This window comes from Chenopodium quinoa, unplaced genomic scaffold (genome assembly GCF_001683475.1).
Source record: "Chenopodium quinoa cultivar QQ74 unplaced genomic scaffold, ASM168347v1, whole genome shotgun sequence".
Taxonomy (NCBI): Eukaryota; Viridiplantae; Streptophyta; class Magnoliopsida; order Caryophyllales; family Amaranthaceae; genus Chenopodium; species Chenopodium quinoa.
The window spans coordinates 753,208-772,128 of record NW_018744874.1 but is presented as its reverse complement, the minus strand read 5'-3'; the positions used below and the strand labels follow the sequence as shown (position 1 = coordinate 772,128).

Here is an 18,921-nt window from a genome sequence, read left to right as displayed (position 1 = left end):
ATTCTTCGGCGCCTTTTCTGAAGCGGTTGCTCGTCCATGTCTGAGTCTGAGGACTCTTCTTGTATCTGGTCTTCGGGACGAATAGGGTCTTTCCCTTCTTTGTGTCTATTACTCTCTTCAGACTGTAAAACACAGGGGGGGGGGGAGGAAGAATCTCAGAATGTGAGTAAAAACAAAACAACAAACAGAAACAGACAAAATTAAGTCTGAAAGCTCACCGAGGTCTTCAGCAAAGCCTCGTCTTCTTCAGCTGCCCTAGCTGCAGCTTCTTCTTCAGCAGCCCTGGAGGACCCTTCTCCTCCTTCACAAGCTTCAATAACCCGTGCAACCTCTTCGGCCGTACGGGCAGCTTCAGCTTCTTCGTCCAGCAGCTGAAACCAGGGATCTCTCTTCTTCCACCAAGGCTTCTGCCTTTGATGCAGAGAAACAACCTCAATTTGGAAGTGGGAAGAGTCTAGATGAACTTCTCTATGCCGCGGTTCAGTGATAGAGGGGGCCCGATCAGTTACAACTCGTTCTCGGTTGACGCCAAGACGAGCGTAGTTAATGCCGACGTTGGTCTCGTCCTGCTCTGAAAAAGAAAAGGGGAAAGGTTAGTTCAGTTAGGTTGGCACAGCATAAAAAAGCGAAGTGAGAGGAGAAAAAGAGATAATTTGAAAGCCTCGGCCCCAGCCGAAGAAGCTTACCATCCTTAAACTTTCGGCTGAGGCCGACAGCTGCTAGCATGTTCTCTTGGAAAACATAATGCGTATCGGGGAGCCAAGTCTCCGGGTTATGCTGCATGCGGCCGCTGCCCCCCCCCCCCCCCCCCCCCAGTTCGGCAGCTTGCCGAAGATATTCTGTTGATTGAGGTTTGGATCTGGGCCGTCATCTGCGGGGGGACCTAAACTTCCCATGTCGGGATCAGGCTCAGCAAGGTACCGGGGAGCGCTGAAGACGCAAGGGTGGCCCGGGTCCGTGGGTGCCCTAACCCAAATCCATTGACCTCTCCAGTCCTTGTCTGAAGAGTCGTTCGACCACATGGTTAGGTACTGGGGCCGAGACTCAATCCGGTACCACCCAGAACCATGACTTCCGTGCCCACTTTGAATATTTGGCACTAGCCGATGAAGCTTTTTGAAGCAGTGCAGGTTCGGCACATACCTGAAGAACTTGCAGACCCATAAGTATGTCATCACCCTTCGGATGCTAGTAGAAGTTAGCTGACATAGGGAAATATTGTAATGGATCAGCAAGTCTCGGACGAATACGTCCAAAGGGAACCTCAGCCCATACTGAAGTTGTCTTGTGTACACCCCCACATACCCCGAGGGTGGACGATGGATTCTATCGGATGCCACGGGCATTCGGCACCAATACCCATCAGCTTCAAGGATGCCGTAATGCAACTCAATTTGTTCGGAAAACCGATACTGTTCGGCATTCTCAACCCACCATGAGTAGGGGCAGTTCTTTATCATGGCCGAAGCTACTTCGGCATCCTCCCACTCTGAAAACCCGGGGAGGATATCCCAAAGGACAGCGGGAACTTCATCGTCCCGCCCAGAAGCGCTCGGCCCCTCCGTTCTCTGAGGAGGAGCCGAGGAAACTGGAGTCGCCCTGATCCCTTCAGCAGGGTCAGACTCTGCTCTTCGTCCATTCCAGGTCCCAATCCTGTTCCTGGGATCGGGAATTGGCGTTGCTCTTCTTGGAGCACGGGCTCTACCCCTAACTCCTCTCGCCATTGATAATTTCGAAGAAAATAGTCGAAAAAAAAGGGAAGGAGTTCAAATTCGAAGAAAAATAAACTAAAATCAAAGGAATTTACCTTAATCTGAAGCGAAAGTTGCCGATTTACGAATTGGTAGTGGCAAGTCTCAGTTTCTAAGCTTAATGCTCGGGGGGTTTGCGAAGTTTTGATGCGGGTTCTTGGGTTCTCTCGAGAATTCTGGGTTTGTGTTGGTGAATAAATGAGGAGAGATGACGCGCCTCTGATTATATCTCCAGAAATGGGATACGGGGAGTCCGCGTTTCAATTTCTCTTAAATACCCCACTAAGTAACCGTTAAACACACGACCTTGCGATTAAACTGCCCATTATCCGTCCAACTTCCACAATTATCCGCCTCAACTGTTGTTATCTCATTAATTACGGTTTAATTACGAATTTTTGGATTAATTAAATCATTCAATTCCCTCCTTTTCTGATTAAATCAAACCCGACCCGTCATCCTTCCAAATCGGGTCTGGGGGGCAAGTTGTTTGGGTCCAATTTAGTCCAATTGGGCTTAGACATTAAATGATCCAATTAAAAGCCCAAGGTCAAGGTTTATCTCTCCAATTGTGCTAAAGTCAAAGATCAGTCCTCAAGGCAAGCCAATTGGGCTAAGGCCCAACTTCTCCATGTATGCAGAGGTATAAAAACCATCAATATTACATTTGTACATTCATTCAAGCAAAGCCTCAAGCAATTAATTCTCTTGCATAGTGTTCTCTTTCTACGCACTGTACTGACTTTAGCATCGGAGGGGCCTTCCTCGGCAACACCCCCGAGGCTAGTTTACGTGTGTTTACTGTGCAGGAAACCTTCGGCCCAACATTTCTTGGATCGAATCTAGTCTTCTCCACTTCATCGGACCTTCGGCAAGGTCCCATTGTTTTCACCCGAAACATTTTGTATATTTTCTGTCACATAAGAATATTTACCAAATTATAATTGACAACTATACTTTTTTTATTTTTGGTAAAACACAACACTATAAATATGACCATTATCAATCTAAGAATTCTTGTCAATCAATAACTTTGGTGTTAATATTTCTAGATTTGTCTATTGAAGATTTGAAGGTACGTAATAACTTATAATTTTATAAATGTTCTACGGTATCAGACCAATTCATTATTTTATTTCAAAAAAAAAAAAAAAAATCAATTCATTAGTTTTATTACATGCATAACTTTTTTTTTTTTAATTTTTTTTTTATGTTATACATCATTAAAATATATCTATATATTGTTTATCAAATAAGAATGCATACTTAAGTTTGATTATTTTTTAGGACCTCATTAAACTTTGGAAGACATGAAGAAAGTCAGTATGATTGTAGCTCTACTTTTTGTTGCCCTTGTGGTTTGTTCAGGTTTGTACATTAATACTAATTTTTATCATTAAAATAATAAACTATAAATATTGGTTAATTAATTAGTTCATGTTATTATGTTATTGCGTCTAATATCTACAAATTTATTTGACTAATGTATTCAATAATATGAATTAATTGGCAGCTGATGATTTTGGAGCTTCAAAAGTAACATGTTGTCAAGACAATCATATAGGAGAATGTATTCCAGGACCTGCAAGTGAAACCAAATGCAACAGTTTATGTAGCAGTTCTTGTAGTAAAGGAGGCTTCTGCAAAGTTCTACCACGCTCTCCTCCTAACCATTTTTGCCATTGTTATTGTTGATCTATATATTCTATAATTTCGCAAATAATTAATTATCTTTATTATTATTCAATTATAAAAATAAGGAACTTTCATGCTTTAACATTCATCCTATGTAACGGCTCATCTTAAATGGGAGCCTTGACATTCAATTTATAATAAAATAAAAAAATTATATATTTATTTTTTGTATTCCATTATTATATGAGACTCTATAAGAGTTAAGATGTATACATCATTTTTTCCCCTTAATTAGCTCAGTTTATTTCTTGTTCTTTGGATATAATTTTTTAGTAATTTAGTCACTCATTTTTCATATAATTTGAAATCACATATGTAGAAATATCAACCAAATATAAATGCATGTACCAAAAGCGAAAGTATTATATACGAAGTATATATTACTCTTTGTATCCATTTTAAAACTATCTCAAGCTACATACACCATATTTGTTGTGCGACAGCGGAAGCAAAGGTCGAAAACAAACAAGAAAACAATAAAGAAATTCAATGCAAACAATAAGAACAACACCAAGAATTTACGTGGTTCACTATCGATGTGATAGCTACGTCCACGGGCACCGAGATCGAATGATTTCACTATAAACTGCAAAGATTACAAAGATGATTCTTGTATTTCTCAAGAACGGCTCTCACTCTGTCTCTCTTCACCCTAATACTGATATTAGGGAGGTTTTATATTAATCCCTAATTAAAAGATACTTGGGCAAAAAGATAATAAAATAAGATAACCTAAAACCGCAAAATCCGCGTTCCGTATTTTTCCTTCTCCGCCCGGTCAGACCGGGCAAGGTCTGCCCGATCGGGCGCGAGAAGAAAACTCCATACGAATGCTTCAACGTATCCAACCCCCACCGCCCGGTCAGACCGGGCAAGGTCTGCCCGATCGGGCGAAGGCTCGCCCGGTCGGGCGAAGGCTCGCCCGGTCGGGCGCGAGAGCAGCTTCTTCAACGAATTTGCCAGGCACCTCTTCTTCTTCCGCCCGGTCAGACCGGGCAATGTCCGCCCGATCGGGCGGACAAAGCTACGAAGTACGAGTCACCTAATATACTTATCAACAATCTCCACCTTGACGAGAACTCGTAGTCAGCAAACGACCCCATCAAGACATAGTGAAAAAAACATCTCAAGCCAAACCCGATGCAAGACTCATGCATAAGCCATACATCCCGATAAGTCTTCAACCAAGACCCATCACATACTCGTCTCCAAGTATAACAACTCATAATGCTCCACCTGCATCACAAGCCCCGGGCAAGCTCCACCTTAAGGCCAACACACCTACACCAGGAGCTCCCCAACTTCGCCCCTCAGGGCCTACTACATCACGTAGTAATCAATATTTAGCAAGTCTAAGCAATGTTTAAACTTGCTAAACGGAACAGGCTTAGTGAAGAAATCAGCCGGGTTGTCAGCAGTCCCAATCTTCTTCACCTTAATCCTCTTGTCAGTACGCAAGAAATGATACCTGACATCAATGTGCTTCGTCCGATCATGGTGTACTTGATCTTTAGCTAAGCAAATCGCACTTAGACTATCACAATACACTGTAGCAAAATCCTGTGCAATACCCAGTTCACCTACTAGGCCTTTGAGCCAAATAGACTCCTTAGCTGCAGAAGTTAGAGCCATATACTCAGCTTCAGTAGTTGACAACGTAACTGATGACTGCAATGTAGACTTCCAACTAACCACAGAACCACCCAAAGTGAACACATAACCAGTCACAGACCTCCTGGTATCCACATCAGCTGCATAATCAGAATCACTGTACCCAGTGACCAAGCATTCCCTACCATTCCCGTACACAAGACCAATATCAGTTGTCCCTCTCAGGTAGCGAAAAATCCTTTTCACCCCTTGCCAGTGTTCCCTCCCAGGTCGAGCCATAAACCTGCTTACAACACTAACAGCATGCGCAATATCCGGCCTAGTACAGACCATAGCATACATCAAACAACCAACCGCGTTTGCATATGGAACTCTAGACATATAAGACAACTCCTCCTCTGATTGAGGTGACATAGACAAAGACAACTTACAACTAACAGTAGTTGGCGTACTTATAGGCTTCGATTTTTCCATCCCAAAACGAGACAAAATCTTTTCAATGTAGCTTTTCTGAGTCAAGAAAAGCTTACCTCTAGCCCGATCCCTGTAGATCTCCATACCCAAAATCTTCCTAGCTGCACCCAAGTCTTTCATGTCAAACTCCGAGTTAAGCATCTCCTTTAATCTAGCAATATCAGATTTATTCTTTGTGGCAACCAACATGTCATCAACATATAACAAAAGATAAATCATGGAACCATTATCCAGCTTACTATGATACACACAGCAATCATATGAATTCCTGTCAAAACCTTGTGAAACCATAAAAGAATCAAACCTTTTGTACCACTGTCGGGGGGATTGCTTAAGTCCATACAATGACTTTAGCAATCTGCAGGCATAGTGTTCCTTTCCAGGAACTTCGAATCCTTCGGGCTGCTTCATCAGAATCTCCTCCTCCAAATCGCCATGAAGGAAAGCCGTTTTAACATCCAACTGCTCCAGCTCAAGATCAAAATGTGCTACAATTGACAATAACACACGGATAGAAGTATGTCGAACCACAGGTGAGAATATCTCAACAAAGTCAACCCCTTCTACCTGACTGAACCCCTTAGCAACTAGCCTAGCCTTAAAACGTATTTGCTCAGTTTCCGACAACCCTTCTTTCTTCTTGTAAATCCATTTACAACCCACAAGCTTCCTCCCTTCCGGTACCTTTACCAGTTCCCACACTCTGTTCTTGTAAAGAGACTGCATCTCTTCACCCATTGCGGCAAGCCATTGCGCAGACTCACTACAACTAATTGCTTGTTTATATGTGGCAGGTTCAAATGACTCTACATCATCAGCTACACTCAATGCATAACCTGTCATCGCATCAACACAGCAATTTCTTCCCTCCATCTCTTCAATCAATCTAACAGGCTTCTTGATAACTCGTTTAGGCATCTCAAGAATGGTGTCAGGTTGACTAGATGACCCCTGATTAGATTGCTCCACCTCATCCCCAGAGTTAGAATGAGTAGGAGTAATCTCAGGTTCAGGAGTACCCGGCACTGGAACATCAGCATCATCATCATCAATATATTGTACCCGAGGTAAATCAGCAATGGTAGACTGATGTACCTCAAGTACCCCATCTGTCTGTAATAAATTGTCTCCTTCCCTTCTCAAATCTGAAATCTCTGCATTTTTAATTGAATACATGGTGTTTTCATCGAAAGTAACATCCCTACTAAGAATGACCCGACCCTCCGAAGGTGAAAAAATTCTAAACCCCTTCACACCATCCCCGTACCCAACAAAACACCCCTTCTTGGCTCGTGGATCCAGCTTACCCTCAATAACATGATAATAAGCAACACAACCAAAAATCTTCAAATTCGAAAAATTAGGCAACTTACCACTCCAGATCTCAAACGGAATCTTGGAATCAATTCCAGAATGAGGACCCCTATTAATGACATAACAAGCTGTTAACACAGCTTCACTCCAGTACCTCCTCCCAAGCCCTGCATTAGAGAGCATGCATCGGACTCTCTCTAGCAGTGTCTGATTAACCCGTTCTGCTACACCGTTCTGCTGTGGTGTCTTCCTGACAGTATGATGCCGACCTATACCCTCATCTGCACAGAACTGATTAAACTCGTCTTTGCAAAACTCTAGCCCATTGTCCGTTCGTAGCTTCTTGATCTTCCTTCCTTGTCGATTTTCCACCAAAGCTTTCCATTGCTTGAAAACTTTGAAGGCCTCATCCTTTGACTTAAGCAACCTAAGCCATGTGTATCGGGACTTGTCGTCAACAAATGACACAAAATAGTGGTAACCTCCCATACCTTCAACTCTAGATGGACCCCAGCAATCTGAATGGATGTAATCGAGCACTGCATCAGTAATGTGAGCACCCTTGCTGAACTTTGACCTGTGTTTCTTACCAAACACACAATGCTCACAAAATTCAAGGTTGGCAACCTTGACCCCGGATAGAAGACCCCTCTTGGACAATAGCTGCATCCCCTTCTCCCCCATATGACCAAGCCTCATGTGCCAAATCTTAGTCATCTCCTGGTGAGATACAGATGCGCAAACCGCAGAACTAGGCAGTGTAACACCCTCAAAAACATAGAGGGTGTTCCTTTTGATACCCTTAAGTACCAACTCAGAACCTCTGAAAATACACAACTCCCCATCTGAAAACACACCATTGTACCCCAATTCATCCAGGGTACCCAATGAAATCAGATTCTTTCCTAAAGCAGGAACATGCCGTACATTAGTCAAAGTTAACCTCCGCCCATCAACAGTCCTCAACCTCATGGAACCAATACCTGTGACCTTACATGGAGCATTGTTACCGACTATAACCATACCCCCATTGCGAGGTTCATATGTATCAAACCAATCTCGACGTGGACACATATGGAACGAACACCCCGAATCTAGAACCCAGTTATCAGATAAATCATCAGACCTAGCAGAACTGACTAATGCTAAATCTTCCTCTGAATTATAGCTCTCATTCGGTTTCTCTTCAACTACAGCAGCCTGGGACTTGTTTTTCCTCACCGGACAATTATTCCTAAAGTGACCCGGTTCTTTACAGTAATAACATGTTTTAGTAGTAGTTTTACTAGATCCATCCTTGCCGTTTCCAGCACCCGACCCAGCATTGTTCCCCTTGTTAAACCCCTTATTCTTTTTAGACTTTCCGGACTTAACAAATAACCCACTACCATTATCCCCATTATCACTCGTAGCTTTCATTCTGAGTTCCCTAGTATGAAGTGCTGCCTTCACTTCTTCTAAGGTTATAGAATCCTTACCAACAACAAAAGACTCTACAAAATTCTCAAAGCTAGACGGTAGAGATACAAGTAAAATCAACGCAGCATCCTCATCATCAATTTTAACATCTAAATTACGTAAATCAAGCAAAATAGAGTTAAGTTTTTCTAGATGTTCCCGTAAGGAAGTACCTGACTGCATCCGGAGGCTAAACAACCGCTGTTTCAGTAATAATTTGTTGGTCAACGACTTAGTCATATACAATGACTCCAGCTTCAGCCACAATCCAGCCGCCGTTTCCTGATCAGCAACCTCCGTGATGATTTGATCATCAAGACTAAGTAATATGGTAGAGTGTGCCTTCTCTTCCATAACTTCTAACTGCGAGTCAGTCGGTCCGTCTCCTGACTCCGAAGTAGTACTCTTTGGAGCCAACGGACGCCATATCTGCTGTTGTTTTAACAGAGCCTTCATCTTAATTTGCCATAGCCCGAAACTATTTTTCCCGGTAAACTTCTCAATTCTTATTGTTGAATCTCCTGCCATTGTTATCTTCAAGAAACTCTCCAAGGATTGAACCTGAGCTCTTGATACCAATTGTTGTGCGACAGCGGAAGCAAAGGTCGAAAACAAACAAGAAAACAATAAAGAAATTCAATGCAAACAATAAGAACAACACCAAGAATTTACGTGGTTCACTATCGATGTGATAGCTACGTCCACGGGCACCGAGATCGAATGATTTCACTATAAACTGCAAAGATTACAAAGATGATTCTTGTATTTCTCAAGAACGGCTCTCACTCTGTCTCTCTTCACCCTAATACTGATATTAGGGAGGTTTTATATTAATCCCTAATTAAAAGATACTTGGGCAAAAAGATAATAAAATAAGATAACCTAAAACCGCAAAATCCGCGTTCCGTATTTTTCCTTCTCCGCCCGGTCAGACCGGGCAAGGTCTGCCCGATCGGGCGCGAGAAGAAAACTCCATACGAATGCTTCAACGTATCCAACCCCCACCGCCCGGTCAGACCGGGCAAGGTCTGCCCGATCGGGCGAAGGCTCGCCCGGTCGGGCGAAGGCTCGCCCGGTCGGGCGCGAGAGCAGCTTCTTCAACGAATTTGCCAGGCACCTCTTCTTCTTCCGCCCGGTCAGACCGGGCAATGTCCGCCCGATCGGGCGGACAAAGCTACGAAGTACGAGTCACCTAATATACTTATCAACAATATTTTTCTGATTAATATGTTCTTTAGTTTATTCATTTTTAAAGAGAATGAATACCATAAGTTTATTTCTTGTGCTTTGGATACTATTTTTCAAACGTACAATTTTGTACATAATCATGAATCACAATTATCAAATGTAAATGTAGATTGAATATCACCATAATTAAAAAGTAGCTATATTACAGACGACAGATAATTATTGCATTAGGAATTTCCCTCATAATGTTTTCATTTATTTCTAGTTCTCAAAGACATGATCGATCAACTCTTTGATCACTTTAAACGTTACATTATATCGTTTCTTGTCCACCATCACGAACGTGTATTCCTCTCCTTCATGTTCGTCCCACTGGTTTTCTTTCATGAATTTCTTCCAAATTATTCCACTCAAATTGAAACCATCCTCATAAACATGGCAATTTACACACCACTCCCTTCCATCACCCGTTTGTAACGTGACAAATTCGTACAAACTTTCCTTCATGTGCTCTTTGCTAAATCTCTTAGGTATGCGCTGAGAATAATAATCCAAAAAAATACGAAAGTAAGTGTTAATTAATGATAGTAATACTTCATTCGTTTTTTTAGTTGACACCGTTTGACTTTTACATTATTTACAGACTACACTTTTACCCGCTTTTGTGATTTATAGATGTAATAAAATATATTCATGTAAGATCTTGTTTGAATCGTTTATTATTAAAATCCACTTTTTATAATTTTACACTGTGATAATTGAACTTATTAACCGTTAACATGTGTTGGCAAACGTGATAACAGAAAGATTTCAACTAACAAAAGGAAGTACTTCGTATAACATAAGCTTGAAGGCTCACCAGGTAACAACTAGACGACGAGATATTATAGTTTCGCACTACAACAGTGAAGGAGGGGTTGATGTTGTTACTCCCCAACATTATGCAATCGCTATCTATATAGCCCATCCTTGAGTAAGGTAAAGCTTGTTGTCGATTCTTTCGAGTTCAATCTTCCACGAAAGACCGGTTCGAATAGTTAGAGTTGCGAATGTTGGGAGATGACTGCTGAAACCCCTTGCAAATGTCTCTGGAATCCTCTGTTTTTGTCCCAAAATTGCCAAAGAATATTTGTATTATACAAGTATAACATATTGTGTATGACTCAATTACATTTTGTTGAATTTGTACTATAGTATTAGTACTTTTAGATATGCATTATGGAATATATGTGTAAGTGTAACTCTGTTGTATTGTACTCCTAGTAGAAAATTATGTTACTCCAACTCTTCAGTTTGACTCAAAAACCATTGTCAAAAAGTCAAGAAAATACCAGTATATATTTTCCCATAAACTATTACTAATAAGATAACATATAAATAAACTAATTGAGTATGATTAAGTGATTAAGCATTTAATACATCTATCTAATCCCGTTAAAAAATATAAAGTATACATTAAACTAAACGTGTTTTTGTCATAAACTAATTAATTCTACGTATTATCTTATATATAAATCAATTTAAATATATTTAATGCTTATATGCAAGCTTGGTAATGTAAGTACATATATAACTTTACTCTTTTTTTTTTATTTTTATTTTTTTTTAAAAAAAAAAAATTATTTATTTATTTTGTTGTTGTTTAAAGGGCCATAAGGGCGGGGGTGAGAATCAATCCTAGATCTCTTAAATCGGAAGAAAAACTCTAACCACTTCAGCTATTCATCACTCTCATAGCTTTACTCTTAATCCTATTATTAGGAATTGCTACATAAATTGAAAAATTCACATAAGATGGAGCACTTGTTCCCAATAATAAGCTAGAAATTACTTCTTGTTATTTTAAGACAGCTCTTTTTTTTTTTTTGGACATGCAATTCCTTAGAAGTTTCTCATGTCTTACAATCAATTATAAAAATAAACTTACAAAATAAAAAGTCTACCACGATGAAAAGATTTTTTTTTAAAAAAAAGAAGAATAAATTACCAGAATATTATGGTAAGAGTGTGAGGGAGGATGATTTTGAAGAATTTGTAGGAATCAATCTCTAACTTATTATTGCACCCTTCATCTGTTCTTCCTTTCTTCTTCTTTAATTTCAACATTTTTTTTCGACACTTTGAAGTTTGAACTACTGGTAAAAGTAAGATACTTTGATTATACGTCCAACTTATATGTACGTACAGTAGTATTTTGTTCAGTATTTTCAGGGTAAATAAAACAGTAAACTGTAATAGTGATGATGACAATAGTGTTATGACTGTTAAGGTGTCAGATTTCAAAGGTGGTACAGGCATGGAGTAATAATGTACTGGGAAGTCACAAAATTAATGCTGCCATTTTTATTTTATTTTTGTTTTTCTAGAGGTGGGGTTTTGACGTTTTGTATAAGAAATTTGTACTTCAATAGTTTGAGTAACTAATAATTTTGATTAATCAAGCATAATTTTATACTGTATGCCAATTACCTTATAATTTAGCAATAATTAACTTCATATGCACTTATACTTTGTCATTTTTTAATTACACGATTTGGCTTTTATTTTACTCATACGCTCATTTTGACCATAATTCTTTACTAATGTACTCTTTCAAAAATGGTATCATGTAAAATGTTACGCGTGTTTATATCAATAAAATTTTATAATTATAACTTTTTTGTATAAGTTTTACTCATACTTAATTGTATTTATTTAAGTCAAAACCAATGCATTGGCAAATTCATTAAACTTGATTGTGTGGGTTATTCTAAAATCGGTGTACTCTATTATTTTAGAACGGGATCCCGCAAAAATAAGCTAAACAAACCAACTCAATTTTGAAACATGGGCTTGATTTAAAATGGGCCAAGCCCACAATATTGGACTTGTGGAGGACAAAACAAAGGAAATAATCCATGATTAATTTTACAATCACATTATCAAAACAAAAAATGTTAAATCGGAAAATTCTTACAATTTCTATTTCCCGCCAAATAACTGCTTTTGCATTTCACCTTCTTCGTTTCAACTGTACCCACCATTATCATCATCAATCTCCTTCGTTTTTCTCTTCAATTCTTAAATCTGTAAAAAATCCCAGGATTCTCCTTCAATTACATGCTCAAATTTTCACTTCTGGCGCAACTTCTAATCATGTTTCTCTCTCCAACAATTTGATGAATGCCTATATTTCTGCTGGTTTGATTTCCAATGCCCAGAAATTTTTTGATCAAATCCCAGAAAAAAATTTAGTATCTTGGACGATTTTGATATCTGGGTTTACGAAAAGAGGGTTTTTTGATGAGGGTGTTGAATTATTTGGTAAAATGGTGGGAAGTGGGTTAATGCCTAATGAGGTTACAATTTCAAGCATTTTACCAGCTTTTGCGAATCTGGGTTTGGATTTGATGGGTAAATCGGTTCATTGTTTCTGGGTTCGGCGTGGATTTGAGCATAATGTTGTTGTTGAGACGTCTTTAATTGATATGTATTGTCGTTTTGGGCGAATGAGTATTGCCCGGAATCTGTTCGACGAAATGCCTGTGAGAAATGTTGTTTCATGGAATGTTATAATTACAGGGTATGCTAATAATGGGATGGGTGATGATGCACTGTACCTTTTTAATGTAATGCGAAAGAATGGGGTTTCTTTGGATTATTTTACCATCATGAGCTTGATATTGGCTTGTTCAGAACCTAGTCGAGGAAGAATAAGCAGTTCAATTCATGGCTTGATTCTAAGGATAGGATATAGCAAAGAGCGGCAAATTCAAACTGCTCTTATCGATTTGTATACACGTGGTAGCTTTATTGATGAAGCTTATGGTGTCTTTAATGAAATGGTTGTTAAAGATATAGTTGCTTGGACTTTAATGTTGAAAGCATTCTCATATTGTCAGTGTTGGAGTAAGGCCATTATACTTTTAAGTGAGTTAATGTGTGTACATTATATGTCTCTTGATTCAACTGCTCTTGTAAGCATGATTTCAAGCTGCAGCTCTTCAGGAGCTTTACCGCAAGGTAGACTGATTCATGCGCTTGTAGTCAAACGAGGGTTTAGCAAGGATGTGTTTGTTGGCTCTGCATTCATTGGCATGTATGCAAATTGTGGTGATTTAGGCAGTGCGAAAAACTACTTTAGCTGGATGGAGGAAAAGGATATTACGTGCTGGAATGCTATGATTAGAGCTGTGGGAGTGAATGGAAATGGTAGTGATGCTATTCATCTCCTATGGAGATTAGAAGGCTTGGGATTAAATCCAAATGAATCTACTTTTGTTTCTGTCTTGTCTGCTTGCAGTCATGCTGGTATGGTTGATGAAGGTCTTCAAATTTTCGATCATATGGTGGAGAAAAGAGGCATAGTTCCCAATTCACAGCATTATGCTTGTCTAGTAGACTTGCTTGGACGATCAGGACGACTAGATGAGGCCCATTTGGTTATATCTCGGATGTCTTTGCAGCCACATTCTGGGGTTTATGGTGCTTTACTGAGTTCATGTAATGTCTATGGTAACACTGAGGTGGGAACTGAGATTTATAAACAATTACTTAAACTGGATGTCACAGATGTTGGTCACTTATGCTCTGTTTCAAATTTGTACTCCTCCATGGGTGATTGGGAAGGCACGGAGATGTCTCACACAGTACGAAGATCTAAGGGAATAAAGAAAGACCCTGGGTATAGTTTGATTGAGTTAAATTAGCAAGCTTGTGTTTCACACTTTCACTGTACTCAGTGTGAGACCATGTCAGCCTTGTCCATTCGTGTTCAGATATTTTTGCTAATTATGGTTGGTTACTTGGTTCAATTTCATATCCCTCATTTCATGCCAAGACAGAATATCCAAGTATGTTTTTTTGTGTACATATTGATATTTATTTCTCTTAAAGTTTAAAATCACTTTACTAGTTCAAAAACTGAGTAATTTGGTCATATGGACTGATTTAATTTGGTCAGTATAAGTTATGATGATATGATTTTTACCATTTCAGAGTGTTCAGACTCTTAAGGAAAAGTAGTTCTACTCCTGGAAGAGTTGGTACAGCAGATGGTCAATCTCTCTCATATGTTTGAAAATCAGTTTTTTTTTTTTTACTCAAAATCCTTTTTATAAGTATCCTTATCATGATTATTCTGTATCCTAGTAGTTTTGGAGAGTTCTCGAGTCTATATATGTAATAGAACTGAAAATTTCAGATAACGGTTATAGGAGTGATGGAATGCAGTATTGCAGTTTTGAAGTAATTGGGAATTTGGGATGCATGTACTTTGCACCCTCATTCTCGGATCTATGGTGCTTTCTGAGTGCATGTAGAACCTGGTAACTCTGAGGTGAGAGCTGAGATTTAATAGAAACGACTTAAGCTGTACCTTAAACACAGTTGCTTTATTTTAAACTTGTACTCGTGCCAGAATTTTCTTCTTTGTAATAATGATTCTCTTATTTTGTCATTTTTGCTCTCTTCAAACCTAGTTATTTGACTCAGTCTCAAAACTTCAAAGTCCAAACACATGATATGAACTTGAATCTAAATTGCAGAAATATGTGTATAACTTTGCTCAATGCTAATATGCTTCTAGTGTCGCTCAGTTATCCATGCTATAAGCCAATTCACTTGTAATATTTGTTTACCAACTATTGGCATTTACTGCTGTGAGTGAGTTGTACTTCTGTATCTGCTAATATTACTCGAGGTTGTTGCTTGCTTGTTGAGTTGATTCTACTGGTTGAAAGAGAGTTATTACTAGCGAATTTCCAGCAGTTATGCTCACTTTGTATTAGGAATACAATGCGATTTGTCATACAATAAATATAGAGAAAAGTAATCTTTTTTATCACACCTCACTAAAGAAAGAAAATGAGTCCATTGTGTAACCAAAATGATGCTAAAATTATCACTAAACCTTATTTGAACTTGAATAATATAGTTGTGGTCCCTAACACCCCTTAGATGGAAACTTTGTGGTACGTTTGAATGCGATAGCCGATAGATATTAATTTATTTCTGACCCAGAAAAGTAAGATTTAGGCCCCATATTATGAGATATGCGTATAGGTTTTATTTAACCTTAAGAACACCCTTAAATATTTTGCTAGAGTGAGGCTGAAATAGCAAGCTGATGCTCCCTTTTTTCTCTTTGCGTTTTCTTTTTTCACCCAGTTAATGGTATAGTTCTTTCAACATGGGTAGTTTGGTCTTATGAACTATGAAGTATTTTTTTGGTTTAAAACAAATTTAAGCTGTAATGATATGATTATTCCACATTTCAGACTCTAATAAAAAAAAGTAATCCTACTCCTGGAAGAGTTGCTACATTGGCTGATCAATTTCTTTCACATAACAAAATCAGGTTGGTCACTTTAAATCCTTTACTTAAGTTTCTTTTTCATGAGTATTATGTAACTCTTTATTTATATAATAGATTTGAAGATTTCATATAGTGGTCATAGACTCATAGGACTATAGGAGTGATTGAAATTATTTTGTGTAGATGTATAGAAGTTTTGCGGTGTTTCAATTTAGAATTAATATGGGAATGCATTTATTCACTTGTGTGGGAGTCCGGCTGTTAGTTTCTCCATGTAGGATGTTGTTGCACTTATGTTTTTCCAAGTGAGTGTAATTTTGAAGCTATTTCGATTCTGTTTCCTCGATTATAAATTTAGGAGGATATCTGCATATCTTTAAAAATTAGGTAGGGGCTGTGTGGCCTGCTTTTAATCTTTATTACGAATTAGGGTATGTCTTTGGTAAATGATTGTTAAAGAATTGGTTGCTTGGACTCTACTGTTGATTTTCTGATTTAATCAGTACTGGAGCAAGGCAATAGAATTCTAAGGTTTTTGATAAGTGTACATGATTTTTTTTATTCCACTGCTCTTGTAAGTAAAGTTTCTATCTGGTAAGGATGTGTTTGTGGATCTGCACTCAGAAGCATGTATACCTGTTGTGGTGATGACAGATAGTAGGAAATATATATTTAGTGAATCGAGAAATATGATATTATGTGTTAGAATGTACGACTAGAACTATGGGAGTGAGTGGGACGCTAGGGAAGTAGTGATACAGTTGGTCTCCTACGTAGAATGGAAGACTTTAGATTTTATTCAAAATATCCAATTTTGTTTTGCCATACTTCTTGTCTGCTTGCACTTTGTAATCATGCTCATACTATAAGTGAAGGTCTTTAGATTTTCCACCATATATATGGATTAAAGAAGGAGCATTGTAGATAATTAACGGAATTATGCTTGATTAATACTCAGTAGAGCTGCTTGGTAGTTCAGGTTGACTAGTCAGGGGCCAGCTGGTGATAACTCAGAAGCCTTTGTACTTTACAACCTCATTCTCAGGTCTGTGGTGTTTTACTGAGTGCATGTGGAGTCTGGTAACACCGCGGTGAGAGCTGAGATTTAATAGAAACTACTTAAATCCAGACCTTACAGAAGTCTGCTTTATTTTAAGCTTCATGCCTTAAAAAGAATAATACTACACTAAAAAAGGAATTTCCATCCTTCTTTGTAATGATTCTCCTTTTCTTTGCTTTGCCTTCTTTGTTCTCTTCAAACCTAGTTATATGACTCTGTCTCAAACTCTCAACCACCTTTCTTGATTTTTCTCTCCAGAATTGAAGACACCAATCAAAGTATCTAAAGAGAGTGAGAGATAAGAGGTTTGTAAGTCAGGGAAGATTTTTGAAACCTTAAAAGATGGGTTCTTCAGAGGATAAACATCCGGAGTTCTTCCGAACTTTTCATCCAGATCATAATACTCAGAACCTGGTATGGTCTCCCCTCCCATTTTTTACCTACATAGAGTTAACTATGAAGTGAAATTTTGGCTGGCCTGTTATTTGATTATATGACTTTTCTGCCTTTTAAAGTTACCCATGAATATTTTTGAGAATTTTTTTTTTTTTTTTTTTTTTTTTTTATGTAATTTGAGTGCTCACAGAGAATTCCAGATGCATTTCTGGAACATTTAAGCAAGAAAATCCCTGAGAAAGTTGTCCTCTGAGATTGTTATGATGACTGTTGGCATGTTTTTTCAAGGTGGGTGGTCTATGCTTGTCTCGAGTTATCCACTACTAGGAGGAGAATTTATGGTGTTCAAGTATGATGGACACTCTGCATTTGACATAAAAATTCTAAACTCTCACAAGTCCAAGAAGCAAAAAGTTGTTTCTTCTGTTATTCAAGAAGAAACAAAGCTTCCAACAGGAGAGGAAGATGAAGAGGAAGTAGTCATGGACCAACCTATGAATTCGGCAATAGGGGGGGTATTTGGCAGGGGAAGTAACCGTAAGAATTATGCATCATTGGCTTAAGATAAATTTGGTTCTTTCCAGCTACATTTTTGTTTAATTGGATTACCTTTCTTGTCTTAACGTTTTTTCGTTTTTTGTTCTTCTAGGTTCAGTCACTGGATCCCATGTCATGAACCTTGAAAAACGAATAACAGACTTATTCCCATCAGACAACCCATTTTTCGTTACAAAATTCAAAAATATCAACGGGAGAAAGGATGTGGTAACACTTCTATTTAAATTGGCATTATTTTTGTTTACATTTCATAGCGTGACTTCAGTTTCTGGACATGATACAAACTGTTGTGTTTTGTAGACTATACCACACACTATTCGAAAGGGCTATGGTCTAAAATTTGGCAACAGAATAAAGATTCAAGATCCAAAAGGGAACCTTCATGATGGAAAGATAGCCATATGGAAAGATGGGCGGCACGCAATCACTAATTTCTGGAAGCAGCTCTGCATGTTCAACAATGTTATGAAGGACGACATTGTCATCTGTGAGTTGATACCCTCCACCACAAATACTTGTCGACGGATCAAAGTTCAAATTATCCATCCTAACACCGATTAAGACCTGTATGCAACCAAGTAACGCCTTATCGGATGTGGTGCTATCATCTTGATGTTGTTTGGTGCAGTTACAACTTGTTGTACATCAAGGTTTTTCTATAACATTATGTTGCGTAATACTTCAGTATTTTACATGATCTGTTGAGTATATTACCCAAGGTAGTAAAATAAATAGTCTAGTGAACATTTGCTGTCCTCATTCTTAGCTGGAGCTGTTTCTAATTTAGGAATAGAACTTAATGGTGCAATTATTATCTATAGTTCTTTTTTTGTACAATTATCTTAATATGCATGAGGTCATGAAGATGTGACTTATGAAATTTGGGGAGTTGAGGAATTGGTGTGAGTAATAAATAAATTTAGATAATCATATGAAAAACTCCACAATCTTATTCTGCAGAGTAATTATAAAAAATAAATAAAAAATAAAAAAAAACAACTTTTTCTGTCAGAAATTTTTTTAAGGAAATTTTGAGTTTTACCACCAAAAAATTTCAACAAATTGTTTTTTACCACCTACTATTTTCAATCTTTTATTTTATCACCAAATAAAAAAATTAA

General features: G+C 38.3%; 2 protein-coding genes across 2 annotated transcripts; both read left to right on the top strand.

Moving 5' to 3' along the window:
* Nucleotides 1-12,424: 12,424 nt before the first annotated feature.
* LOC110705000 (putative pentatricopeptide repeat-containing protein At3g01580) lies at nt 12,425-14,928 on the top strand. Its single transcript, XM_021882813.1, has 2 exons — nt 12,425-14,323; nt 14,469-14,928. Exon 1 carries the CDS (start codon nt 12,425-12,427, stop codon nt 14,177-14,179), a length of 1,755 nt encoding a protein of 584 aa, XP_021738505.1. The 3' UTR covers nt 14,180-14,323; nt 14,469-14,928.
* A 938-nt stretch (nt 14,929-15,866) lies between these two features.
* LOC110705001 (B3 domain-containing protein REM22-like) lies at nt 15,867-18,837 on the top strand. The gene is made up of 3 exons (XM_021882814.1): nt 15,867-17,779; nt 17,892-18,007; nt 18,101-18,837. Exons 1-3 carry the CDS (start codon nt 17,503-17,505, stop codon nt 18,359-18,361), a joined length of 654 nt encoding a protein of 217 aa, XP_021738506.1. The 5' UTR covers nt 15,867-17,502; the 3' UTR covers nt 18,362-18,837.
* The last annotated feature ends 84 nt before the right edge of the window (nt 18,838-18,921 follow it).

Coding starts and splice junctions, on each gene's coding strand:
- LOC110705000 (XM_021882813.1), top strand. CDS start 12,425: ATGTTAAATCGGAAAATTCTTACAATTTCTATTTCCCGCCAAATAACT.
- LOC110705001 (XM_021882814.1), top strand. CDS start 17,503: ATGATGACTGTTGGCATGTTTTTTCAAGGTGGGTGGTCTATGCTTGTC. Junction 17,780..17,891: donor ATTTGGCAGGGGAAGTAACC/GTAAGAATTATG, acceptor TTGTTCTTCTAG/GTTCAGTCACTGGATCCCAT. Junction 18,008..18,100: donor TCAACGGGAGAAAGGATGTG/GTAACACTTCTA, acceptor TGTGTTTTGTAG/ACTATACCACACACTATTCG.